We start from the raw sequence: 25,202 nt of genomic DNA, 5'->3' as shown, positions 1-25,202 counted from the left end.
CTGGCACCCATAAAGGCCATCGTAAATGTGGCTGGAGGATGAGGCACAAAAGGACCCCAGGAGGCAGCAGGCAGTGCCTGCCATCAGTTACTGCATGTTCACACACTGCAACACTCTGTCCATCCTGGTGTAACAATGGGGAATGGCAAGACCCTGCCGTCACCAGAAGCTCCCTGTGCTTTTGGGTCATCCCCAGTTGCAGAGTTAAGGGGCAGACACGGTTTGCCTTCTCGGGCAGCTCCCCCCTCTTCGGGAGGCTCCGGCTCCGCTCGGCTCCCTTCGGCTCCGCTCGGACCAGTTCGGTCGGCTCCGCTCTCCTGAGGTAAAACAAAGATGTTGAATACACAGAAGTGTCACATAGTAGGAATTACTGCATTTATAGTCCTTTCTATATATACCCCTTGCTATCCCTCCCCTTCTTAACATATAACCTTTGCCCTTTTACCAACGCTACTTTTCTCTCCACTCATACTTTCTACCCCTTTCAGTTGAGTCTGTCTTTCAGACTTACAAGTTCAGGCCAGATGTTGTGCTGCTCTTCAGTAAAAAGGCTTTTGCGTTCTGAATTGCCAGCATTTGCTGTGTGGGATCGGGTATCTGATCATCATACGGACTGTATCCTGGCTGATAAAGACCGTAACCTGGTTCATGCGGCTGCGGGACAGGCTGCGGTGAGGGCTCCTCCGGAGGCTCGGCCATGGCCTGGCCCAGCAGGGTACGCGCCGAGCCTGGGGCACGCAACAGCCTCTCGGCCGCGGTCAGCTGTACTTGTCGCGCAGCAACGGGTGCTGCCCGCGGGGCGGGGGGGGGCGGAGCGGAGGGGGGCGGGGCGGGGCGGAGCGGAGCGTCGCTAAGGTAAACGGCCGCGCCCGTTTAGGTTGTTGCTCAGGAGTTTCCCGTCGGAGCTGGCAGTTTCCTCCCCGTTTCTCCGTGCGTTCGGAGCGCCTCCTGTCGTCCGCTGTTAGCCGGTAGGCCCGGTAGTGGTCACTTTTTGTCGCCGCACGCTGAGGCACAGCAGTTGTCGGGGGAACGAGCGTATTTCTGAAGGGGGGCCCCCGACCCATCTTTCCCTAGCGCCGGGCGGGAGGCCAGAGGCTCCCCGCAGGGCCTGTCGCTGTGGGGACCTGCCCTCAGGGCCTGGGGGCTCTCCTGCGGGCTCGCTTTTCCCAGCCCACAGCCCTAGCCGTTAAAGCTGTTTGTAGAGGAGTTTTCAAGCCCTGCTTGTTCCTTGTCATCGTGACCTCCCATCCATGAGGTGCTGTTAGTGCTCCATCTTGAATGTTTGTGGCACAAGAATCTTTCAGTTGCCCAGTGACAGCAGAAGAATGAATCTTCAAAAGCTTAATTTTGGGTTTATAAAGGGATAAGTGATGTTAATTTGCCTTTGTTGCTTACATGGTGTGCAGTAGAAAGTGCGGTTTAATCTTCTATATTTTAGTGTTGCCATAAGGTACAAGGTTTTTCTTTCATGAGGAGAAAAAATACTGTAAAACCTGATGATTACTTAAAAAGTTGTATTCACAGATCCAAGTTAAAAAAGCAGATGTGAATGAAGGTCTTCTGAAGGAATAGTTTTGTCATATGATGTTATCAGTGTTAGGCCTTGATTTGAGTACCTTCTGTTGCAACAGTATTCATACACTAAAACGTGAAGGACAACTCGCATATTACAGAGGAAGAACCTGCTAATTTCTATTAATTTTCTTACAGATTTGTTTTATAGACATACAGTACAGTGTTGTATGCTTTTGTAGTCTTATCAGGTGTTATGATACTTGAACAGGTATTTGAAGCTGTGTTAGTATCCAGAGAACTTAAAATATGTGTAAAACTTGCTCTCCTAATTGCTTTTAATTAAGTCAGTGAAGAACTTTTACTGTTTGAGTAAACACATATCTCATATTCAACAAGGAGGTTATGAAACAAATGTATAGAGCAAGTGAGCTTTAAAACGAGCAAACAAAAAGGCATTTTAAGGAGTTGCATTTTAGCAGATACCTACAGGTGGCCCAAGGGTAACTGTAGAATGTTCTCTGTCAGTTTAACAGGGAAAATAATGCTGTCTTAAAAGTTCTGTGTGAAGAAGTTTTGCGTTGGAAGGTTTGGGTAGTGGGGGACCTACAGGGGTAGTTTCTGTGAGAAGGTGCTAGAAGCTTCCCCTGGGTCTGATAGAGCCAATGCCAGCTGGATCCAAGATGGACTTGCCACTTGCTGAGGCTGAGCCCATAGCTGACAGTGGTAGTGCCTTTGGGATAAGGTTTCTAAGAAAGGAGAAAAGATGCTGCTCAGCCGTAAAATATACTTCTTTGTCATTGATAAATCAGTTAATGTAACTTAACAAAAGCAGTTTATTTGGGGTATTTACTAGAAGTAACCAGAAAACATTCTTATATGGGGCACTGCAAACTTCTGTGAAGTTCCAAGAGTAAGTGCCAGAATTATCACTGGGGAATCTGATCCATTCTGAAACAGCAGCAGAACATACATTTCCCCATCCTTTACTACATAGAACATTTATATGAAGAATTAAAAAGGTAATGTATTCTGTTACTATGTTTCTAACAAGTAAATCAATATCATACAAATGTTACTTCTGTTGGCTTTCAACTGCTAATGTTTTTATTGTTCTACTGAGCTTTGCAAGGAATGCACGTGTCTTTCTTGCAGATGCATTTGCAGAACTTAAGACATTGACTGCAGAGGGCGGTACAGTACTTGCAAGTTGCTTGTAAATTCACTTGATACCCGTATTTCATCTTTGGAGGAAAACCTTGGTTTATTCAGTAATTCACTTCTATGAAGATGGTATGGAATTAAGTTGTCTTTCTGCCAGTGATGTTCTGTGAAGCAGATGCTCAAGGAAAGACAACTGCTTTATCTTTTCAATCCTGTTCAACAAAGAAAACGAGGGGCACCTCTACTGCAATTATGTAAGCTAGGACACATGTAAAACACAATGGGTCAGGACAAAGCACACCTCTGCAAAAGGGTGTTTCAACAAGGTGCTGTGATGATCTCTTTTTGATAAAGAAAAATAGGAAATGGATAAGTGCAATATTGCTGCAGAATCTTACTCTCATGAACACTGTCAGTAGCATGGGTAATTAGCTGAACGGTAACTAAAGTATTAATGTTTTCTCTTTCCAAAGGAGGATATATATGTATATATTTAGAACTCTTGCCTTTTGCTGATTTCCAAGTGGAGATCCAAAGATGGTATAAATTGCTGCATGTAGAACAGGTAATCTGTTGCATTTCTATACAGTTTCATTGGAGAATTTTGAACATGCTTACACTGGGAAGGGAATGACAGGCAATCTGAATAGAGCTTCCCATTACAAGTGGTAATACTTTTGTGGTCTGTTGGTTTCTATGCAAACAACTATTGAATTGGGAAGCCCAGATTCATGTCCCATGTGTGTCTTCCTGAAGAATGCCTTCATCACCAGACCAGTAATTAGCACCTGTAACTACTGAGATCAAGCCACTCTTTAGCTGGCAAGGCAACTTTAACTGAAACCCCACCTGTACAGTAGAGTCAGAGGCTATTGCTTTCTGTGTGAAGCTTGTTCTGGCAAGTGGCTGGCACGTAAGAGGAAGGCATGATTAGTAGATACTTACTTGATTTGGTGTGGCATAGGTCTCAGACTGCATATTATGCCTGAGCATATAAAGATGGTTGCTAGCTTTTTCTTCATGCTATGTCTATGAATTGAATACTTAATGCTTGCCTTGACTGCTTCTAAAAGATTTTAAGAGGAAAGGTACTTGAAAAGCACAGGTTCTGTCTTGTTACATTTGTTAATTCTCATGGAAAGACTGTTAACTACATAACTACTTTTTATATATTTTTTTTTCTGTTCAGATACTGGTGACATTCATTTCTCTTGCAGTTCTGAAAAAGCCACATTGTTTTTTCTCCCCCCCCCCTTTTCTTTAACCTAGAGAGGATCCAAATGTAGTTCTGCATCACTTTCAACATACAGTTTTCCATTTGATTGAAGTTCTTCTTTTCATGTCATTGCTAATAGCAATTTCCTACTAAATATTTTATTGCTTGTATGCATAAAGGCAAATATTCTGTGAATCTTACATGTTTATTGTGCAGAGAGGGATTATAGAATCATAGAATCAACTAGGTTGGAAAAGACTGTGAAGATCATCAAGTCTACCCATTACCCCAGGGCTGCAAACCCACCACTAAACCTTATCAATGGGGGCCTCACCTACACAATTTTTGAACACTCCCAGGGATGGCGATTCCACCCCTTTCCTGGCCAGCCTGTTCTAATGCTTTATCACCCTCTTGGTGAAGAAATTTTTCCTAATATCCAACCTAAACCTCCCCTAGTGCAGCTGTCTTTATTATACTATAATCGTCTATTATGAATAGATGCTCATACAAAATCTCTGTAAAATATGGCAGTGGCTGTTGGTAGTTACAAGGTTATCAGTGAGTCATTACTGCTGGTATGCTTCTTTCTTCTTCCATAAGGCTTGATTCTTTTTATCTTCTTCAGTTTATATGCTGAAGTCAGTGTATTCCTCAGGTGGTCATAGATTTTAGATTAGTGCTGGCAGTCTGAAATGCTTCTTTGTGAGCCAGTATTATTGGAAGGCTGAGAGACCGTCATCCTTCTGCAGGGGCTGATAGGAAATGCATACGGTTCTCTGGAGAGAATAATAATAATTTCTGGAGAACCACTGCTAGCTTTACACTTACTGAAGTCAGTGAGAGTTTTGCTACTTACTTCAGTGAAAGTAAGGTTAGGTTCTTTGTCATTTCATTATCTTTTTTTTTGACATAGACCAGGTTATATGCTGTGAGACAAACTGATTTTAGTTCTGACTTATAGCAGAGAGCTGCTGTGGTTAAGGCTAAGCGTGAGTTTGCATCCTGAAGTGTGAATTCTGTGTTTTATGTCCTCTGAGTTCAGAAAATCACCTTGAGTTACAGGATAATGTTCAGTAGATATATAACTATATAACTTTGCAGTGGCAGCAATGCTGATCTGGACCAGCAAAATTCCAAGGCGGTAAAAAATTTTACATCCCCTGATAATCCGAGTGCTAAAGCTATATTTTAAACAAAGCTTTTGTTCAAACTGTGTTATTAGAGTGACATGGTGAAGATTTTTATCAGGAGAATTGCAGGAAATTGAAGTTGATATTTTTTCCAGATACTGGAATGTAATGTCTTTATGATGATGATTTCTGTCACTGAAGGTGATAGTATTTCTCTGGTTTTGGACACTGTGACTGACTTGAAATTGCAGTGAGCACCATGATCGGTGGTTTCTGGTGCAGCTGTGCATCTTCTAAATACAGGCTGTGTTTAACTAGTATCAGCATAGGTTCTTTGTGGTGTTGGTCAGAACTATCAATCTCCTACAAGCCTGTTGCATCACAACTGCGGATTTCAGAAGCTATGTGCTGTGACACTTGATAGAGTGAAATAAAAAAGCACTGATGATCCTGGTTAGCACGTTACAGCTGTGATACAGAGTTCATGTCAGCCTGTTTTGGCTCTGTGAAGGCTTCTGTTCCATGTTTTTGTCAACTGTTACACAAGAGAAATCTGTGTGGGGGATAGTGCCTTCTCTTTTCTCCTCTCACTACACATAATTGTGTGTTTCTGTACTATTTTCATTGAACCTGCTTCAGTGGTTCATGTTGAAGATCCCCAAATTTGTTGCTCAGAGCTGTATGGATCTTGATGACTGTGATGTTCCAACTGTGGGAAAAACAGCAATAGTTTAGAATCTTTGATTGCTGCAATAGTGATACCACTAGTGGTGGTAGTGTGGTGGAATGAGCTTCAAATGCCCTCCTTTTCCTGGCTTGTTACAGTCTTGGTAAATCTTACAGGCTTGTGGGTTGTGGGTTTATTTATTTATTTATTTATTTATTTTTATTTACAGTGGTTCTAAAGTGCTCCTTTCTTGAAAGATAAGGGGTTAAAGGGAGGAGAGTTTTTGTTCAATGTAAAAATTCTTTTGGATTTTATTTCTGTTATTATTAAGTGACAGTTAAAATGGAGCAAAGACTGTCATTAATAAAAGGGAGGTTCAATTTTCACTTTAAAGATCTGTAGCCTATATTGCATTTCTGAGTGATACAACAACCTTTTATATTTACTAGATGCTTCATTCAATTTGCAATGTCAACGTAACTAAATTTCATACATCTCCACACCAGGACCATATAGCCTCATACTGCTGCACCCATACAGCTCCACACCAGGACCATATAGTCCTATACTCCTGGGCCCATATAGCTCCACAGCAGACCATATAGTCCTATACTGCCTGGACCCATATAGCTCCACACCAGGACCATATAGTCCTATACTGCCTGGACCCATATAGCTCCACACCAGGACCATATAGTCCTATACTGCCTGGACCCATATAGCTCCACACCAGGACCATATAGTCCTATACTGCCTGGACCCATATAGCTCCACACCGGGACCATATAGTCCTATACTCCTGGGCCCATATAGCTCCACAGCAGACCATATAGCCCCATACTGCCTGCACCCATATAGCTCCACACCAGGACCATATGGCCCCATCCTTCCTGGCCCGTACAGATGTTGGGGCTGGGCCCAGCTCGCACTCACAGGCTGTCGCTGCCCATCAACAGCTGGAAAGCGGCTTCAGGCAAAGGATTCCCCTCCAGGCTGAGCGTCCTGCGGAGAGCCCCATTCCAGCGCTCAGGATCCTCCCTGGCCCCCCCCGGGCCTTAATGAGCGCTAATGAGGGAGCGCTAATGAGGGAATGCTAATGAGGGAGCGTTAATGAGGGAGCGTTAATGAGGGAGCGTTAATGAGGGAGCGTTAATGAGGGAGCGTTAATGAGGGAGCGTTAATGGGCGCGTACCGCAGGCGGGAGCAGCGCGTTGGCAGCGCCGTCAGCACCGGCAGCAGCAGCTCCGGCAGCGGCACGTTCCAGAGGCTGCGGGGGGAGACAGAGCCATCAGGGTCCCGCTGCCATGGGGGGGACATGGGGGTCTCGATGCCATGGGGAGGGCATGGGGGTTCCGATGCCATGCGGGGGACATGGGGGTCTCGATGCCATGGGGGGGGCATGGGGGTACCGATGCCATGGGGGGGGCATGGGGGTCTCGATGCCATAGGGGGGAATGGGGGTACCGATGCCATGTGGGGGTCATGTGGGTACAGATGCCATGGGGGAGGCATGGGGGTACAGATGCCATGGGGGAGGCATGGGGGTACCGATGGGTTGGGGAGGGACATGGGGGTCTCAATGCCAGGGGGGGGACATGGGGGTCCCGATGCCATAGGGGACATGGGGGTCCCGATGCCATGGGAGGGGGGACATGGGGGTCCCGATGCATGGGGGGAGGGACATGGGGGTCTCGATGCCATGGGGGGACATGGGGGTCCCGATGCCATGGGGAGGGACATGGGGGTCTCGATGCCATGAGGGGGGTACATGGGGATGCTGATGCCAGGGGGGGAGGCATGGGGATCCCGTTGCCATGGGGGTGACATGGGGGTCCCGATGCCGAGGGGGGGACGGGCATGGGGGGTCCCGATGCCATGGGAGGGGGGGACATGGGGGTCCCGATGCCATGGGGGGAAGGAACATGGGGGTCCCGATGCCATGGGGGGAAATGGGGGTCCCGCTGCCTGCACCCCGCACTCACTGCAATTCCTGCAGCGCCCCCAGCGCAGTCAGACACTGGCTCAGGACCCCCAGCATCTCCTCCTCGAGCTTCCAGCCTGCGGGACACGGGGATACAGGACCATGGGGGGGTGCGGGGGGGGGGGGGATGTGGCCCGCCCCCCATTCCCAGCAGGACCCCAGGGGTGCCCCCAGGCTCTCCTCGTGCACCAGGACCCACCTCGCAGGAACACGGCGCGGACGCTGCGGGGATCCCCCTGCTCCCGCTCCACCTGGATGCGGGGCTGGAAGCTCCGGTACTTGCGCTCGATGCGGGCCAGCGCCTCCTCCAGCGTCCCCGCGGGGGGCTCCTCTGCGGGACAGGGACGGGGACAGGGACGGGCTCTGGGGGTGCTGCCAGCACAGACCCCCCCCCCCTTCCCCTTTAACCCCCCCGATCCCGCTCACCGTCCGCAGGGAAGCTCGGGGCCGGCCGCACCGTGACCCGCGGGGCATGGGTGATGCCGGCGCGGGCGCAGAGCTCGGGGAAGTCCCGCTCCAGGACCCCGCAGCACTGGAACCCCTCTGGGGCAGGGCAAGGAGGGAGGGGGAGCATCAGGGGGTCCCTCGCATCACCCCCCCCCAAGCCGCTGCGGGGCTCACCTGGGCCCTGCTCCCCCTTCCTCCCCGCGCTCTTCGCCTCCTCCTCCGGGGCCACCAGCGCCTTCTCCCTGGGGGCACGATCGTTGCGGCGCCGCATGACCCACGGATGGGGGGCACCGGGGGGGGCTCCCCCCAGCACCCACCGGATACCCCCGTTCCCCGGCTGGGGGGTCCCGGTGCGGGCCCGAATGCGGGTGAGGGTCGCGGGGTGGGGGGAGTCCTGTGGGATGGGAGGGGGTGTCCCAGGGATAAGGGGTGCTCGGGGGTGTCTCTGGGGGGGTTCCTATTGGGGTGAGGGGGTCCCAGGTCCTTATGGGGGTGAGGGAGGGTCTCAGGGCCCTGTGGTGGTCCCTGTGTGGATGGGAGGGGGTGTCTCAGGGATGCTGGGGGGGGTCTCGATGTGGGTCCACGGAAGGGGCAAAGGGGAGTCCCAGTGGGTGCGGGTCCCTATGGGGTCTCTAGGGGGTGATGGAGGGTCCCAGGGCTGGGAGTGGGTCCCTATGGGGGTCTCCTTAGGGGGTGAGGGCGGTTGTACCAGGCGTGGTGCCTGTGGGGCTGCGGGGAGGGGGGCGTTTCTGGGGCGGAAGAGGCCGCATAGGGGTACGGGGGGGGCCCTATGGGGGTCTCCTATGTGCGGGGGTTCCCTATGAGGTGCGGAGGGGTCCCTGTGGGGTGCGGGGCTCCCTATGGGGGTCGCGGCGGGAGCCCGGGGCCGGCAGTGCCCTCGCTCCTTGGCAACGCAGAGGACGCGAGGGGCGGGGCCGCGCCTGCGCGGGGCTGGGGCCGGCTCTGTGTGGGCGGGGCCTAAACGGAAATGAGGCGTGGTCTGTCTGGAAAGGGCGGGGGCGTGCGGGAAGGGGGCGGGGCCTGGTCGAAGGGGCGGGGCCTCCCCCGTGCCCAGGCAGGCGCTGGAGCCCCCGTGGCTGAGCGCGTCCTGCCCCAGTCCTGCCCCGTTCCTGCGGCCCTCTCTGGTCCATTTCCTGTCCCATTGCTGGGTCTTCGCTGGGGCCATCACTGGACCATGACTGGGCCCTTACTGGTGCGTTTCTTACCCCATTACTGGTCCGTTTCTTACCACATTACTGGTCCGTTTCTTACCCCATTACTGGTCCCATTACTGGGTGTTTACTGGGGTCGTCATTGGGCCACCACTGGGCCCTTACTGTTCCTTTCGTTATCCCATTACTGAGCCTTTCCTGGTCTCGTTACTGGGATCATCATTAGACCCCCTCCCGGGCCCTTACTGGTCCGTTACTGGCCTGGACCCCTCCTTGTCCCACCCGTGGGTGCCCCAGCACAGCCCCCCCCATTGCACAGCCAGCCCCAGCTCGCACCGACACCCCTTTATTCAGCACTGGCACCCCCGGGGCTGGGGGTCCGGGTCAGCCTCGTGTCCCCGGTGCCCCCCCGGCGCCCCCCGGGTCCTCGCGGTGCGGGTGGTGACGGCGGGTGGCGGGTGGGGGGCACATCGTAGTGAATGGGGATGTGGCTGTTCTTGGGGGAGTCGTAATGGCTGGGAGGGGGTGCGGGGGGCACAAGGTCCCCCCCCTCCGGGCAGGTCTCTGCGGGGACAAGAGCAGGTCACAAGTGGGTTTGTGTCCCCTCCTTGGTGCCTCGTGTCCCCCAGTGTCTGTGTGTCCCCCCCAGTACCCATGTACCCCAATGTCTGTGTCCCCCCAATATCCATGTACCGCAGTATCCATGTACCCCACTATCCACATACCCCAGTGTCCGTGTCCCCCTGCAGTATCCATGTACCCCAGTCTCCATGTACCCCAGTGTCCATGTACCTTCAGTGTCCATGTACCCCAGTGTCCATGCACCCCAGTATCCATGTACCCCAGTAACCATGCACCCCAGTATCCATGTACCCCAGTGTCCATGTACCGCAGTGTCCATGTACCCCCAGTGTCCATGTACCCCAGTATCCATGTACCCCAGTGTCCATGTACCCCAGTACCCATGCACCCCAGTATCCATGTACCCCAGTATCCATGTACCGCAGTATCCATGTCCCCCAGTATCCATGTACCGCAGTATCCATTTACCCCCAGTATCCATGTACCCCAGTATCCGTGCACCCCAGTATCCATGTACCCCAGTATCCATGTACCGCAGTCTCCACGTACCCCAGTATCCATGTACCCCAGTGTTCATGCACCCCAGTATCCATGTACCCCAGTGTCCATGCACCCCAGTGTCCATGTACCCCAGTATCCATGCACCCCAGTGTCCATGTTCCCCAGTGTCCATGTACCCCAGTGTCCATGCACCCCCAGTATCCATGTACCCCAGTGTCCATGCACCCCCAGTGTCCATGTACCCCAGTATCCATGTACCCCAGTGTCCATGTACCCCAGTATGATGTACCCCAGTATCCATGTACCCCAGTGTCCATGCACCCCCAGTATCCATGAACCCCAGTATCCATGTACCCCAGTGTCCATGCACCCCCAGTGTCCATGTACCCCAGTATCCATGTACCCCAGTATCCATGTACCCCAGTGTCCATGCACCCCCAGTATCCATGCACCCCAGTATCCATGTACCCCAGTGTCCATGTACCCCAGTATCCATGTACCCCAGTGTCCATGCACCCCCAGTATCCATGCACCCCAGTATCCATGTACCCCAGTGTCCATGCACCCCAGTATCCATGCACCCCAGTGTCCATGCACCCCCAGTATCCATGCACCCCAGTATCCATGTACCCCAGTGTCCATGCACCCCAGTATCCATGCACCCCAGTGTCCATGTACCCCAGTGTCCATGTACCCCAGTGTCCATGCACCCCAGTGTCCATGTACCCCAGTGTCCATGTACCCCAGTGTCCATGCACCCCAGTGCCCATGTCCCGGCCCCGTGCCCGTGTCCCACCGTGGGGCGGCTCCTCGAGGGGCCGGATCTCGGCGTAGGACATCTCCCTGCGCACCGGGGCCCTCATCTCCATGTAGCTGCCCTCGGGCGCCAGGGGGGGCTCCCGGATGGTGGCGTAGGGGCTCTCGCTGCCCACGGAGCTGCCGCTGCCGCCCAGACCCTCCGGGGGGGGCTCTGAGCGGGCGGAGTTGGGGGGGTCCACATGGGGGGGGACAGGGAGCAGCTGCGTCAGGAGAGTCCCAGCCCCAGCCCAATCCCATTCCCACCCCCTCCTAACCTCTTCCCCATCCTTTTCCCACCTCATCCCTCTCCATCCCATCCCATCCCAGGCACCCTTTCCCATCCCATCCCATCCCACCCCATCCCATCCCATCCCATCCCATCCCATCCCATCCCATCCCACCCAATCCCACCCCATCCTAGTCACCCTTTCTCATCCCACCGCAGACACCCTTTCCCATCCCATCCCACCCCATCCCATCCCAACCCCACCTCATCCTATCCCACCCCATCGTGTTCCATCCCATCCCATTGTGTGCCATTCCATCCCATTCCATCCCATCCCATGGCGTGCCATTCCATCCCATTCCCATCCCACCCCACCCCATCTCATCCCATGCCATTCCATTCCACCCCATCCCACCCCACCCCATCTCAACCCCACCCCACCGCATCCCCCATCCCATCCCCATCCCATCCCATCCTACCCCATTCACCCACCATCCCACCCCACCACATCTCATCCCACCCCATCCCACCCCATCCCATCCCATTCCATCCCACCCAAATCCCATCCCATCCCAACCCAGCCACTCCATCCCACCCCACTCCTGCCCATCCCATCCCAGCCTATCCCATGCCATCCCTCCCCATCCCATCCCATTTCATCCCATCCCAGCCTATCCCATTCCATCCCACCCCACCCCATCCCGATACCCTCTCCCATCCCTCTCCTTTACCTTCACACTTCCCCAGGCTGCAGCTGCAGCTGTAGCTCCGGTCCAGGGGCTCCCCTGCAAAGGGGCAGGTTTGGGGTCCCCCCCCTGCTCCAGCCCGGCCCCTTCCCGGTGGGTATGAGCCGGGAGAGCTCCCGCTGCCCCCCCCCCCCCCCCCCCTTACCGCTGCTGCCCGGGGCGCCGCGGGGCTTCCAGCCGGGGGGAAGCGTGGTGCTGCCGCCTGCGTCCGGGAGCTGAGAGCCGGGGACCTGCGGCGGGGAGGGACCGGGTGGGGTGGGAATGGGGTGGGATTTGATGGGGATGGAATGGGATGGGATAGGATGGGATGTGGTGGGATGTGATGGGGATGGGATGGGATGTGGATGGGGTGTGGTGGGGTGGGATGAGATGGGATGGGGTGGTTTTAGATGGGGTGGGATGGGATGGGGATGGAGTGGGATGGGAATGGGATGGGATGAGATGGAATGGGAATGAAGTGGGACGGGATGGGATGGGGATGGGATGGGGATGGGATGTGGTGGGATGTGATGGGGATGGGACGGGATGTGGATGGGATGTGGTGGGGTGGGATGGGATGGAATGGAATGGGGTGGGTTTGGATGGGGTGGGATGGGATGGGATAGGATGAGAATGGGGTGGGGTGGAATGGGATGGGATGGGAATGGGGTGGGATGGGGTGCCATGGGGGGGCATGGGGGCCCTGTACATCACGATGCACCCTCCAGCACCCCCGTGCACTGTGCAATGTCACCATAGAGCACCATGCAACCCCGTGGTTCACCGCACACCAGGGTGCTGCACCATGGTGCACCATACAATACCACCACAGTGCACCATGCACCCCGGTGCACTGTACAGCACCAGTGCATGTGCAAAACCACGGTTCACCATGCAGCACTGTGCTACACCATCACGGTGCACATCCAGCACCCTGGTGCATTGGTGCAGTGGTACCGTACCTTGATGCTGGCTGTGTCCGGGGCACCAGGAGCTGGCATCGGGCACTGGGACAGTGTGTGGTAGCTGGGGTTGCAGTAGTAGTGCGCGTGGTGGCTCGGGGGCACATCTGGGGGGCAGGCATCAGTGTGGTCACCATGGTGGGGTCCCCATTGCCACCACGGTGGGGTCCCAATTGCCACCACGGTGGGGTCCCCATTGCCACCACGGTGGGGTCCCCATTGACACCAGGGTGGGGTCCCCATTGCCACCACAGTGCGGTCCCCATTGCCACCACGGTGCGGTCCCCATTGCCACCACGGTGGGGTCCCCATTGCCACCACAGTGGGGTCCCCATTGACACCAGGGTGGGGTCCCCATTGCCACCACAGCGCGGTCCCCATTGCCACCATGGTGCGGTCCCCATTGCCACCACGGTGCGGTCCCCATTGCCACCACGGTGGGGTCCCCATTGCCACTACTGTGCGGTCCCCATTGCCACCACGGTGCGGTCCCCATTGCCACCACGGTGGTGTCCCCATTGCCACCACGGTGCGGTCCCTATTGCCACCACGGTGCGGTCCCCATTGCCACCACGGTGCGGTCCCCACCGCCACCACCATCACCTGGCACCATGTAGTCCGACGTGTCCGTCTGTCCTGCTGTATAGGCCACAGCAAGGTGCCGGCTCCCCTTCCCCTTCCGCCGGTGCCGGCACCACAGCCCCGCTGCCACCATGGCCACCAGCAGTGCCACCAGGGCCACCAGGCTGAGCACCACCCCCAGCGAGCTGTAGGCTGCTGGGGGGGCTGGCACGATGGTGTAGGGCTGCTCGGGGGTCTCTATGGGGAGGGGACACGACACAGGGTGTCCATAGGGTGGCACAGGGGCCCTGGGGGGGGCCCCAGTGCTGCACCCACTCACCATCACCGCAGTGGGGCCCGGTCCTGCCCGGGGCGCAGGGACACGTCCCACTGGCCGGGTGGCACGTGGCGTTGTGGGGACAGCGGCAGAGCTGAGCACACTGGAGCCCGAAGGTGCCGGGGGGGCAGGCTGGGGATGGGGGGACAGAGATGGAGACAGAGACAGGGGTAGGATGCTCGGGGCTGTACAGTGCCATACCAGCACCATAGAGCTCCATACTGGGACATACAGCTCCATACTGGAATGATACAGCCCCATACTATGATCATCTAGCTCCATACTGGGACATACAGCTCCATATTGGGACAATATAGCTCCATACTGGACCATACAGCCTCATAGTGCCCAGCACTGTATAGCTCTATACAGGGACAATATAGCTCCATACTGGATCATACAGCCCCATCGTGCCCAGCACCGTATAGCTTCATTCTGAAACACTACAGCCCAATAGTTCCTGGGCCCATATAGTTCTATAGTGGGCCCATACAGCTCCATACTGCCTGTGATCATACAGATCCATGCTGGGAAAATATGGCTCCACACTGCCTGGGATCACCTAGCTCCGTACTGGGACAATACAGGCCTATAGTGCCTGGGGCCATGTAGCTCCATACTGGGACAGTATGGCTCCATACTGGCTGGGACCACCTGCTTCACGCTGGGACCATAGAGCCCCACAGTGCCTGGAGCCATCAATTCCATACTGGAACACGCAGCTCCCTGCTGGGACCATAGAGCCCCGCAGTGCCTGGGGCCATCAATTCCATACTGGAACACGCAGCTCCCTGCTGGGACCATAGAGCCCCGCAGTGCCTGGGGCCATCAATTCCATACTGGAACACGCAGCTCCCTGCTGGGACCATAGAGCCCCGCAGTGCCTGGGGCCATCAATTCCATACTGGAACACGCAGCTCCCTGCTGGGACCATAGAGCCCCGCAGTGCCTGGGGCCATCAATTCCATACTGGAACACGCAGCTCCGTGCTGGGACCATAGAGCCCTGCAGCGCCTGGGGCCATCTAATTCCATACTGGAACACGCAGCTCCTTGCTGGGACCATAGAGCCCCGCAGTGCCTGGGGCCATCTAATTCCATACTGGAACACGCAGCTCCCTGCTGGGACCATAGAGCCCCGCAGTGCCTGGGGCCATCAATTCCATACTGGAACACGCAGCTCCCTGCTGGGACCATAGAGCCCCACAGTGCCTGGGGCCATCTAATTGGATACTGGAACACGCAGCTCCGTGCTGGGACCATAGAGCCCCACAGTGCCTGGGGCCATCTAATTGGATACTGGAACACGCAGCTCCCTGCTGGGACCATAGAGCCCCGCAGTGCCTGGGGCCGTCTAATTCCATACTGGAACACGCAGCTCCCTGCTGGGACCATAGAGCCCCGCAGTGCCTGGGGCCATCAATTCCATACTGGAACATGCAGCTCCCTGCTGGGACCATAGAGCCCCGCAGTGCCTGGGGCCATCAATTCCATACTGGAACATTCAGCTCCCTGCTGGGACCATAGAGCCCCGCAGTGCCTGGGGTCATCTAATTCCATACTGGAACACGCAGCTCCCTGCTGGGACCATAGAGCCCCACAGTGCCTGGGGCCATCAATTCCATACTGGAACACGCAGCTCCTTCCTGGGACCATAGAGCCCGCAGCGCATGGGGCCATCAATTCCATACTGGAACACGCAGCTCCTTGCTGGGACCATAGAGCCCCGCAGTGCCTGGAGCCATCAATTCCATACTGGAACACGCAGCTCCCTGCTGGGACCATAGAGCCCCACAGTGCCTGGGGCCATCAATTCCATACTGGAACACGCAGCTCCCTGCTGGGACCATAGAGCCCCGCAGCGCCTGGGGCCATCAATTCCATACTGGAACATGCAGCTCCCTGCTGGGACCATAGAGCCCCGCAGTGCCTGGGAGCATCAATTCCATACTGGAACACGCAGCTCCCTGCTGGGACCATAGAGCCCCGCAGCGCCTGGGGCCATCAATTCCATACTGGAACACGCAGCTCCCTGCTGGGACCATAGAGCCCCGCAGCGCCTGGGGCCATCAATTCCATACTGGAACACGCAGCTCCCTGCTGGGACCATAGAGCCCCGCAGTGCCTGGGGCCATCAATTCCATACTGGAACACGCAGCTCCCTGCTGGGACCATAGAGCCCCGCAGTGCCTGGGCCCATGCAGGTCCGTAGTGCCCAGGACGGAGCCGGGCAGGGCTCCCCCATCCATCCCTGGGCATCTCCTCCCGTGCCCCCCACCCCTCGGGAGCGCAGACCCCGTCCGGGGGGCTCCACCCGGGCCCTACCTTCCCCGCAGAGCGCCCCGGTCCATCCGGGCGGGCAGAGGCAGGTCCCGTCGGGGGGGTTGCAGGAGCCCCCGTGCCGGCACAGGCAGGGCTGGGCGCAGGCAGCGCCCCACGAACCGGGCGCGCAGGCTGCGGGCGGAGCGAGCGATGGGGCCAAGGGGCTGAGCCCCGCTCCGCGCCCCCCTCCCCGAGCCCTTCCCCCGGACTCACGCTGGGCGCAGCGGGGGCCGCGGAAGCCGGGGGCGCAGAGGCAGGAGCCGTTGGAGGGCAGGCAGGAGGAGCCGTTGGCGCAGGAGCAGCTCAGGGCGCAGCGCTTCCCGTAGCGGCCGGGGGGGCAGGCTGCGGACAGCGGCTCCTCAGCAGGGAGATGGGGGATATGGGGGGGGGTGTTCGGGGGGGGGGGTACTCACGGCGCTGGCAGGAGGGGCCACGGAAGCCGGGGGCGCAGGTGCAGGAGCCGTCGGGGGGGGAACAAGCGGCTCCGTTGCGGCAGGAGCAGGGCGAGAGGCAGCCCCGGCCCCAGAAGCCCTGGGGGCAGCTCTGCTTGCACTGGGAGCCTGCGGGAGGGGGAAAGGGGGCTCTGAGCAGGGCTCGGTGTGCGCTGGGGGCCAGAACCCCCCCTGTGCTGGGCGGCATCAACAGGAGGTGAGCAGCAGGGCAGGGAGGGGATCCTGCCCCTCTGCTCTGCTCTGCTCTGGGAGACCCCCCTGCAGCACTGGGTGCAGCTCTGGTGTCCTCAGCATAAGGACATGGAGCTGTTGGAGCAAGTGCAGAGGAGGCCACGAGGATGAGCAGGGGCTGGAGCAGCTCCCATAGGAGCCAGGCTGAGAACATTGGGGCTGCTCAGCCTGGAGAAGAGAAGCTGTGGAGAGCTCAGAGCAGCTTCCAGTGTCTGAAGGGGGCTGCAAGGATGCTGGGGAGGGGCCTTCATCAGGGACTGGAGCGACAGGACAAGGGGTGATGGGTTCAGACTGGAACAGGGGGATTTAGGGTGGATGTCGGGAAGTTTTACATAAAGGGACACTGGAATGGGTTGAATGGAGAAGCTGTGGCTGCCCCATCCCTGGCAGTGCTCAAGGGTTGGACACAGGGGCTTGGAGCATCCTGCTCCAGTGGAAGGGGTCCCTGCCGTAGCTTCAGATGCGCTTCAAGGTCCCTTCCCACCCAGCCCATTCCATGGTTCCGTAGGCGCCCCCATGCCCGCGGTGCCCCCGTTACCTGTCCAGCCGGGCAGGCAGCGGCACTCGCCGCTCACGGGCTCGCACCCATCGGCGTTGGCGCAGTCGCAGCGCTCCCCGCAGCCCGCCCCGAAGGTCCCGTTCTGGGGTGCAGGGGAGGCGGGGATCAGCGCCGTTGGGGGGCGCAAGGGGGGGTCAGAGCCGTTGGGGGTGCAAGGGGGGGGCAGCGGCACTCACCGGGCAGGGCTGCAGGCAGCGGGGGCTCTGCCAGCCGGGGGGGCAGCGGCACGCCCCGCTCTGGGGGTCGCAGCCGGCCCCATGGGCGCAGTCGCAGCTCCGGTTGCAGCCGGGGCCCCAAGTGCCGGCGGGACACGGGGTCGAGCAGTCGGGGCCGTGCCAGCCTGGGGGTGAGGGTACAGTGGGATGGGGATGGGGATGGGGATGGGGATGGGGATGGGGATGGGGATGGGATGGGGATGGGGATGCGGATGGGGGATGGGGATAGGGATGGAGATGGGGATGGGGATGGGAGGGATGAGGGATGGGGATGGGATGGGGATGGGGATGAGGATGGGGATGGAGGAGGGATGGAGGATGGGGATGGGCATAGGGATGAAGATGAGGATGGGGATGGAGGCAGGGATGGAGAGGGATGGGGATGAGGATGGGGATGGGGATGAGGATGGGGATGGGGATGGGATGGGGATGGGGATGGGGATGGGGATGGGGATGGGGATGGGGATGGGATGGGGATGAGGATGGGGATGGGGATGGGATGGGGATGGGGATGGGGGTGGGGATGGGGATGGAGATGGGGGGGCTTTAGGTGAGGTTTGAGGCCCCTTTAACCCAGCGCACCCCATGCCCCCCCCCCCCCCCCCGCACCCACCTTCCTTGCAGAGGCAGGAGCCGTCAATGGGGGAGCAGGCCAGCGCGTGCTGGCAGGAGCAGCGCCCCGAGCAGTTGGGGCCGAAGGTGTCGGGGGGGCACAGGGAGGAGCAGTGCTCGTCCTGGGGGGGGGGGCACAAGGGACTCAGCACAGCCGGGACCAGCACTCCCCCCCAAGGGCTGGGGTGTGGGGGGAGCCCCGTGTCCCACCCCCGTCCCCCCGTGGGGCACACGCGTTGTGCCCAGGGCTGCCTGCATCCCCCCCAGACCCCAAAACTGCCCCCCCCCAGGTAACAGGAGCCCCAGCCCAGACCCCCCCCAAACCTTCCAGAGCCTCGGTCTTACCCTAGAACTATCCAGACCCCCCCACTTTCCACCCCGGAACACCCGGACCCACACTGCCCCCCCCCGGACAGCTTAGACCCCATTTTCCCTCCCTAGGACCACCAACAGCCCCACTTTTCCACCCAGACCCTCATTGTTGCCCCCTAGAACCAACCAGGCCCCCAATTTCCACCCCAGACCTCACTTTCCGCCTCCGGAGCACCAGACCCCCCCTGTCCCCATAGGGATGCTCAGACTCCCCGTGTTCCCATAGGGATGCCCAGAACCCCCGCTGTTCCCATAGGAATGCCCAGACCCCCACTATCCCCATAGAGATGCTCAGACCCCCCCTCTCCCCATAGGGATGCTCAGACCCCCCTTCTCCCCATAAGGATTCCCAGACCCCCCCTGTCCCCACAGGGATGCCCAGACCCCCCCTGTCCCCACAGGGATGCCCAGACCCCCCTTGTCCCTATAGGGATGCTCAGAGCCCCACTGTCCCCATAGGGATGCCCAGACCCCCACTCTCCCCATAGGGATTCCCAGACCCCCCCCTCACCCCATAAGGATGCCCAGACCCCCCCTGTCCCCATAGGGATGCTCAGACCCCCCCTGTCCCCACAGGGATGCCCAGACCCCCCTCTCCCCATAGGGATGCCCAGACCCCCCCTCTCCCCATAGGGATGCTCAGACCCCCACTGTCCCCATAAACCAACCCCCCCCACACACCCAACCCCCCCCCAAACCAGAGCCCCCCTGTCCCCATAGGGATGCCCAGACCCCCACTGTCCCCATAGGGATTCCCAGACCCCCCCTCTCCCCACAGGGACACCCAGACCCCCCCCCATGTGCTGCCCCCTCCCCACCGCCCCGTGCCCCCGCACCGTGTAGCCGGGGGGGCAGTGGCAGAGCCCGGTGGCGCCGTCGCAGACCCCCCCGTGCAGGCAGAGGCAGGGCTGGAGGCAGCCGGCCCCGAAGGAGCCGGGGGGGCAGCTCTCGTTGCAGAAGAGCCCGGCCCAGCCGGGGCTGCAGGAGCACTCCCCCAGCAGCGGGTGGCAGCTGGAGGGGGGGGCACGCTCAGCACCCCCAGTGCTCCCAGTAGGGGCCGTTGGGGGTGCAGGGAAAGGGCTTTCAAATGGGGGGGGGGCACAAAGACGTTGCCTTTGGGGGGGTTAAGGTGTTTCTGGTCCCCGCACCCTGGGGTGGGGGTGCAGGGTGGGATGGGGATGATAAGGGCGGGATGAGGGATGGAAAGGGGGCAACTGGGGGTGGGATGGGGGTGGTAGAGTGGGATGGAGATGGCAGCGTGGGATAGGGGCAGGGTGGGATGTGGGGTGGCATAGGGGACAGGGTGGGATGTGGGGTGGGATAGGGGGCAGGGTGGGATGTGGGGTGGCATAGGGGACAGGGTGGGATGTGGGGTGGGATAGGGGGCAGGGTGGGATGTGGGGTGGGATGGGGGCAGGGTGGGATGTGGGGTGGGATAGGGGGCAGGGTGAGATGTGGGGTGGGATGGGGGCAGGGTGGGATGTGGGGTGGGATAGGGGGCAGGGTGGGATGTGGGGTGGCATAGGGGACAGGGTGGGATGTGGGGTGGGATGGGGGCAGGGTGGGATGTGGGGTGGCATAGGGGACAGGGTGGGATGTGGGGTGGGATAGGGGGCAGGGTGGGATGTGGGGTGGGATAGGGGGCAGGGTGGGATGTGGGGTAGAAAGGGTGGGATGTAAGCGACAGGATGGGACAGGGGTGGCACGGTGGGACAGGGACAGCAGAGTGGAATGTCGGGTGGAGAGATCAGATGGGATGGTTGGGGATGTCTGGGGTGGAGGTGGTCCCACTTGTGGCTGAGGGTGGCAGGGTTGGATGTGGGTCCATGTGGGGTGGGTGTGGGATGGATGTGGGGTGGATGTGGATGGGTGTGGGATGGATATGGGATGGATCTGAGGTGGATGTGGGTGGATGTGGGGTGGATGTGGGGTGGATGTGGGGTGCGTGTGGGGTGCGTGTGGATGGATGTGGGTGGATGTGGATCTGATGTGGGTGGATGTGTGTAGGTAGATGTGGGGTGGATGTGGGTCGATGTGCGTGGATGTGGGGTGGATGCGGGATGAATGTGAGGTGGATGTGGGTGGATGTGGGGTGGGTGTGGAGTGCATGTGGGTGGGTGTGGGATGGATGTGGGTCGGTGTGGGATGGATGTGGACGGGTGTGGATGTGTGTGTGTGGGATGGATGTGGGTCGATGTGGGTGGATGTGGGGCAGATGTGGGTGGATGTGGGGTGGATGTGGGTGGATGTGGGGTGGGTGTGGGGTGGGTGTGGATGGGGCGGGGGCTGCGGGTCCCACCTCTGGCTGTGCTGCGGGTGGCAGAGGCAGCGGCTCTCGCAGTGGAGCCCGTAGAGCCCGGGCTGGCAGCGCCGCTCCTCGCAGCGGCTGCCCTGGAACCCGGCCTCGCACAAGCAGCCTCCGTCCACGTGGAAGCAGCGGCCGCCGTTGGCGCAGTCGCAGCGCTCCCGGCAGCCGGGCCCGTAGCGCCCCAGCGGGCACCGCTCCCGGCACCTGCAGCGGGGGGGGGGGGAGCCTGCACCGGGACCGGCACCGGGCTCGAAGGCTCCGTCCCCGGCTGTGCCCGGACGCCCCCCGCCCCTGTCCCCGTGCACCCCCATCCCCACCCTCCCCATGCGCCCCATCCCCATGAGTCCCCTCCCTGTGCACCCCCATCCCATCTCCGCCTGTCCCCATGTGCCCCCGGTCCCGCCGTGCCCCATCCCCTGTCCCCCCCATCCCCGCTCACTGCTCTCCGGTGAAGCCGGGGGCGCACTGGCACTGCCCCCCCTTGGGGTCACAGTGCCCCCCGTTGTGGCAGTGACACTCGCCCTGGCAGCCGGGCCCGAAGCGCCCGGGGGGGCACGGCACGGAGCAGATCTCCCCCTGCGCAGGAGCAGGGGGGTCAATGGGGACACCGCGGCTGGCGGGGGGGGGGGGGGGGGCGGGGGGGTCGCAGCGCTCGTACCATCCATCCGTGCGGGCAGACGCAGGCGCTGGTGCCGGGGGGGTGGCAGAGGCCCCCGTTCTGGCAGGGGCAGGGGGTGTCGCAGGGGGTCCCCTCGGGGCACGGAACCTCGCAGCTGCGGGGGGGGCGGGGGGAGAGGGGTGAGCGGGACCCCCCCTAACGGGGGGTGGGGGGCTCCGGGGGGGGGTTCCCCCGCACTCACAGGGGCCCGGCGAGCTCCGGGGGGCAGCGGCAGGCGCCGGTGGAGGCGTCGCAGGCGGCGCGGGGGGGGCAGGCGCAGCGCAGGCGGCAGCCGCGGCCGTAGGTGCCGTCGGGGCAGGGGTCGCGGCAGAGCGGAGCCGCGAGGCCCGCGGGGCAGGAGCAGGCGCCGCTGAGGGGGTCGCAGGGGGCCCCGTGGTGGCACTCGCAGCGCTGAGAGCAGTCGGGGCCCCAGGAGCGCTCGTCACAGCCTGCGGGGACACCTCCGGTACCGGCCCGTCCATCCCAGCCCTTGTCCTGTATCACTGCATCCCATCCCATCCCGTGGTGTACCACCGCATCCCATCCCACCGCATCCCATCCCGCAGTGTACCACATCATCCCATCCCATCCCGTGGTATACCACCGCATCCCATCCCATCCCACCCCACCGCATCCCATCCCGTGGTGTACCACCGCATCCCATCCCAGCCCTCCCCATCCCATCCCATCCCGTGATGTGGCACCGCATCCCAGCCCACCCCTCTCCATCCCAGCCCTTGGTGTGTCATCGCATCCCATCCTATCCCGCCTAGCCCAGCCCACAGTGTGCACAGCGTCCTATCCTGTGCCACTGCATCCTATCCCAACCCATCCCATTCTAACCCGTTCCATCCCAACCCATCCCATCCCTCCCATTCCATTCTATCCCATCCATCCCACCCCACCCCATTCCATCCCACCTCGTCCCTTCCCATCCCACCCACTCCATTCCACCCCGTCCCATTCTTGTGCTATCTCCATCCCGTCTCATCCTCATCCCCATCCCCATCACAATCCCATCCCCATCCATCTCCAACCTTATATTTTATCTTCATCCCTATTTTCTGTTCATCCGAATCTCCATCCCGACCCATTCCCATCCCATTCTCCAACCCCAACCCATCCCAATCTGTCCCCATTCCAGTCCCATCTCTATCCCATTCTTCATCCCATTTCCACCCCATTTTCCATCCCCATCCCGTGATTATCCTATCCCAACCTCCCCATCCCGATCTCCATCCCTTTCCCTTCTCCATCCCCACCCCATTCTCCATTCCCATCTCATTCATCGCCATCCATCCCCATCCCATTCCCTGTCCCCATCCCACCCTCCATCCCTCTCCCAGCCTCCCTCCCAATCCCAATCTCCTCCATATCCCCCCCTCCCTCCCACCCCAGCCTCCACCCTGTCCCCACCCCATCCCCATGCGCCCCCTCCCCGTGCCCCCCCCTTGTCCCCATCCCGCACCGCTGGAGCAGTCGGCTCCGCGCCAGCCGGGCTCGCACTGGCACCGCTCCGGAGCCACGCAGCGCCCATGGACACACTCCTGCGAGCAGCGCGCTGCGGGGACACGGCCGGGGACGGGGCGGGGGTTAAGGGGGACAGGGCCCCCCCGGAGCCCCCCAACCTTGTCCCCATCCCGCACTCACGGACGCAGGTCCCCCGGCTCTCGTAGTAGCCCTGGCAGCACTGGTAGCGCCGGCGGGACTCGGTGCGCAGCGCCTGCCGGTACTCGGTGCGGTGCACGATCCTGCGGCACCGCTGCCGTCAGCGGGGACACGCAACAGCCCCCCGGGACACCCCGCAGTGGGGCAGCCCCCCACCAGCCCCGCCATGGCCGTGGGGACCCCCTGCAGTGCCCGAGAGGTGCCGGGGGTCGGGGATGCTCCCACCTCTGCTGCAGGCAGGGCAGGGAGGTGCCCATCACCGTGGGGCAGGGCTCGCTGGAGGACACCACGTGGGGTTTGGTGTAGGACTCCTTCACCGCCACCGTGAAGCTGCCGATGGGGGGCACACGGGGTGATGGATGGTGAGGGCAGGTCCCGGGGGGGACCCCCAGCACCCCCAGTGCCCCCAGTCCTACCTCTCCCAGTAGCTGCAGACGTTGGGGTCGCTGGGCCGGAGCGCGGACAGGAGGCAGAGGTGCAGCGCCAGCGCCGCAGCCCGCAGCAGCATCCTGCACGGAGAGACTGCAGCTTCACCCTCTGCCCCACCGCATTCCCGATCCACACCCTCCACCCCCGGACCCGGACCAGGATCCGGCATCCCCATGGAGCTGCCTTCAGCATTCCTCAATCCCAGCCCGGGCCTGTGCCAAGGGGAAACTGAGGCTGGGTGGCCCCACGCATCCCGACGCTGCATCCCTATCGCGGTGCGGGGGGTACCCGAGGTGCCAGGGTGGAATTCGGGGTGAACGGAGGCTCCCAGCCCCGGGCACGGCTCCGCGCGGCCCCGGCTCAACCCGGTCCCTGTTTATTCCCTGTTGCGTTTCCTGGATCCAGCAGCTTCTTGCTCAACCCAATGAGGGTCCGGCTTTGCCGGGGCGGCTCCGGGATCGCTGCCAGCCTTGGGGCTGGGAAAGGGGGGGACAAGGAAGGGACCCCGAGCCCGCGGGGCCGTGTTTACCGGGACACGCGTGCTGCGCCTGAGCCCGCTGCCGGGGAAGGAAACGGAGGTTTCCTGGTCGGCACCGCTGGGTTTATGGATGCTTCCAGGCTGCTCCAGCCATGGGGACACCCCAAAAGTGCTGCGCCGGCACCCCCGGAGCTCATCCGGTGGGGTGGAGGGAGCGGGTGCCCCCCCCCCCCCCGTTATCCCGCAGGCGTTGGGTTTGGGTGGGAAAACTGTTTTAATGGGAAAGTTTTTCCTTTCGGCTCCCAGCGGTGAGGAATTAACTGCTCATTAATTAAGGAATTGGATCCTCCCGAGGGGGCAGAGCCGGGAAGAGCCCCCCCCCCCCGCCCCCAGCCCTCCCCATGGCCCCGCTGCCGGCCCCATTCCCGGCTCTAGCAATGGGGGGGGCCTCAGCGCTGCTCCAAACAACAGGAACTGCTGGGAGATGCTGGCAGGAAAAGAGAGGAGTCATCAAAACCCGCTGGTGGGCCCCATCTGCTCCTCACTGGGGGGGGCTGGTGGTGGGGAAGAGCCCTCCCAAGGTCACCATAGGGGCAAGAGACTCCCCTAAAGAGCCATTGCTCTGGGGCCACCCCATGGGTGCCCCTGAGCACCCATAGGTGGGATGGGGAGCATCACCCACCGGTGATGGGGTGACATGTCCCAAAGGGAACAGCATGGGGTGGGCAGCAGGGCTGGGGACCAGGACCAGGGGCCCGGGGACCAGGGGCACAGCCCTGCCCCATCCTTGCTGGGGACATGGTGCTGGGCCCCCCCCCCCGGAGTCACTATCTCTGCTCCAGCGCTTCCTCCAGCACAACCCGATGGGTGACGAGTTTCCTCTGGAGGCTCCGGACCCACAGGGATGGGGCTGGG

At 60.0% G+C, this 25,202-nt stretch overlaps 2 protein-coding genes across 2 annotated transcripts; both read right to left on the bottom strand.

The window, feature by feature from the left end:
* Positions 1 to 6,521: 6,521 nt before the first annotated feature.
* LRRC71 (leucine rich repeat containing 71) lies at positions 6,522 to 9,306 on the bottom strand. The gene is made up of 7 exons (XM_061364417.1): positions 8,899 to 9,306; positions 8,295 to 8,514; positions 8,100 to 8,216; positions 7,873 to 8,004; positions 7,675 to 7,750; positions 6,885 to 6,959; positions 6,522 to 6,694 (listed from the first exon to the last, which is right to left on the bottom strand). Exons 1-7 carry the CDS (start codon positions 9,304 to 9,306, stop codon positions 6,622 to 6,624), a joined length of 1,101 nt encoding a protein of 366 aa, XP_061220401.1. The 3' UTR covers positions 6,522 to 6,621.
* Positions 9,307 to 9,622: 316 nt separating this feature from the next.
* PEAR1 (platelet endothelial aggregation receptor 1) lies at positions 9,623 to 24,648 on the bottom strand. The gene is made up of 23 exons (XM_061364406.1): positions 24,098 to 24,648; positions 23,797 to 24,021; positions 23,606 to 23,710; positions 23,363 to 23,463; positions 23,181 to 23,273; positions 21,915 to 22,161; positions 21,713 to 21,827; positions 21,494 to 21,630; positions 21,046 to 21,258; positions 19,583 to 19,757; positions 18,376 to 18,496; positions 17,724 to 17,887; positions 17,527 to 17,629; positions 16,719 to 16,865; positions 16,519 to 16,647; positions 16,309 to 16,437; positions 13,988 to 14,116; positions 13,690 to 13,905; positions 13,087 to 13,193; positions 12,291 to 12,375; positions 12,131 to 12,184; positions 11,172 to 11,345; positions 9,623 to 9,856 (listed from the first exon to the last, which is right to left on the bottom strand). Exons 2-23 carry the CDS (start codon positions 23,976 to 23,978, stop codon positions 9,639 to 9,641), a joined length of 3,144 nt encoding a protein of 1,047 aa, XP_061220390.1. The 5' UTR covers positions 23,979 to 24,021; positions 24,098 to 24,648; the 3' UTR covers positions 9,623 to 9,638.
* Positions 24,649 to 25,202: the final 554 nt, after the last annotated feature.

This window comes from Neopsephotus bourkii, unplaced genomic scaffold (genome assembly GCF_033783945.1).
Source record: "Neopsephotus bourkii isolate Nb327-2 ecotype Australia unplaced genomic scaffold, CSIRO-AGI_Nbou_v1 NB_1233, whole genome shotgun sequence".
Classification (NCBI taxonomy): Eukaryota; Metazoa; Chordata; class Aves; order Psittaciformes; family Psittacidae; genus Neopsephotus; species Neopsephotus bourkii.
The sequence above is the reverse complement of the archived record's forward strand: the minus strand, read 5'-3'. Positions and strand labels throughout refer to the sequence as shown.

Bases quoted from the DNA above. Each gene is read 5' to 3' on its own strand.
- LRRC71 (XM_061364417.1), bottom strand. From the start codon at position 9,306: ATGGCCCCAGCGAAGACCCAGCAATGGGACAGGAAATGGACCAGAGAG. The intron at 7,751-7,872 runs GTGGGTCCTGGT...CGTGTCCCGCAG, and splicing joins CCGCGCCGTGTTCCTGCGAG to GCTGGAAGCTCGAGGAGGAG. The intron at 6,695-6,884 runs GTACGCGCCCAT...GGCTCTCCGCAG, and splicing joins ACGCGCTGCTCCCGCCTGCG to GACGCTCAGCCTGGAGGGGA.
- PEAR1 (XM_061364406.1), bottom strand. From the start codon at position 23,978: ATGCCGGATCCTGGTCCGGGTCCGGGGGTGGAGGGTGTGGATCGGGAA. The intron at 18,497-19,582 runs GTGCGGGGGCAC...CCCCCCCCCCAG, and splicing joins ACTGCCCCCCCGGCTACACG to GACGAGCACTGCTCCTCCCT. The intron at 9,857-11,171 runs GTGGGACACGGG...TTGTCCCCGCAG, and splicing joins CCTCGAGGAGCCGCCCCACG to AGACCTGCCCGGAGGGGGGG.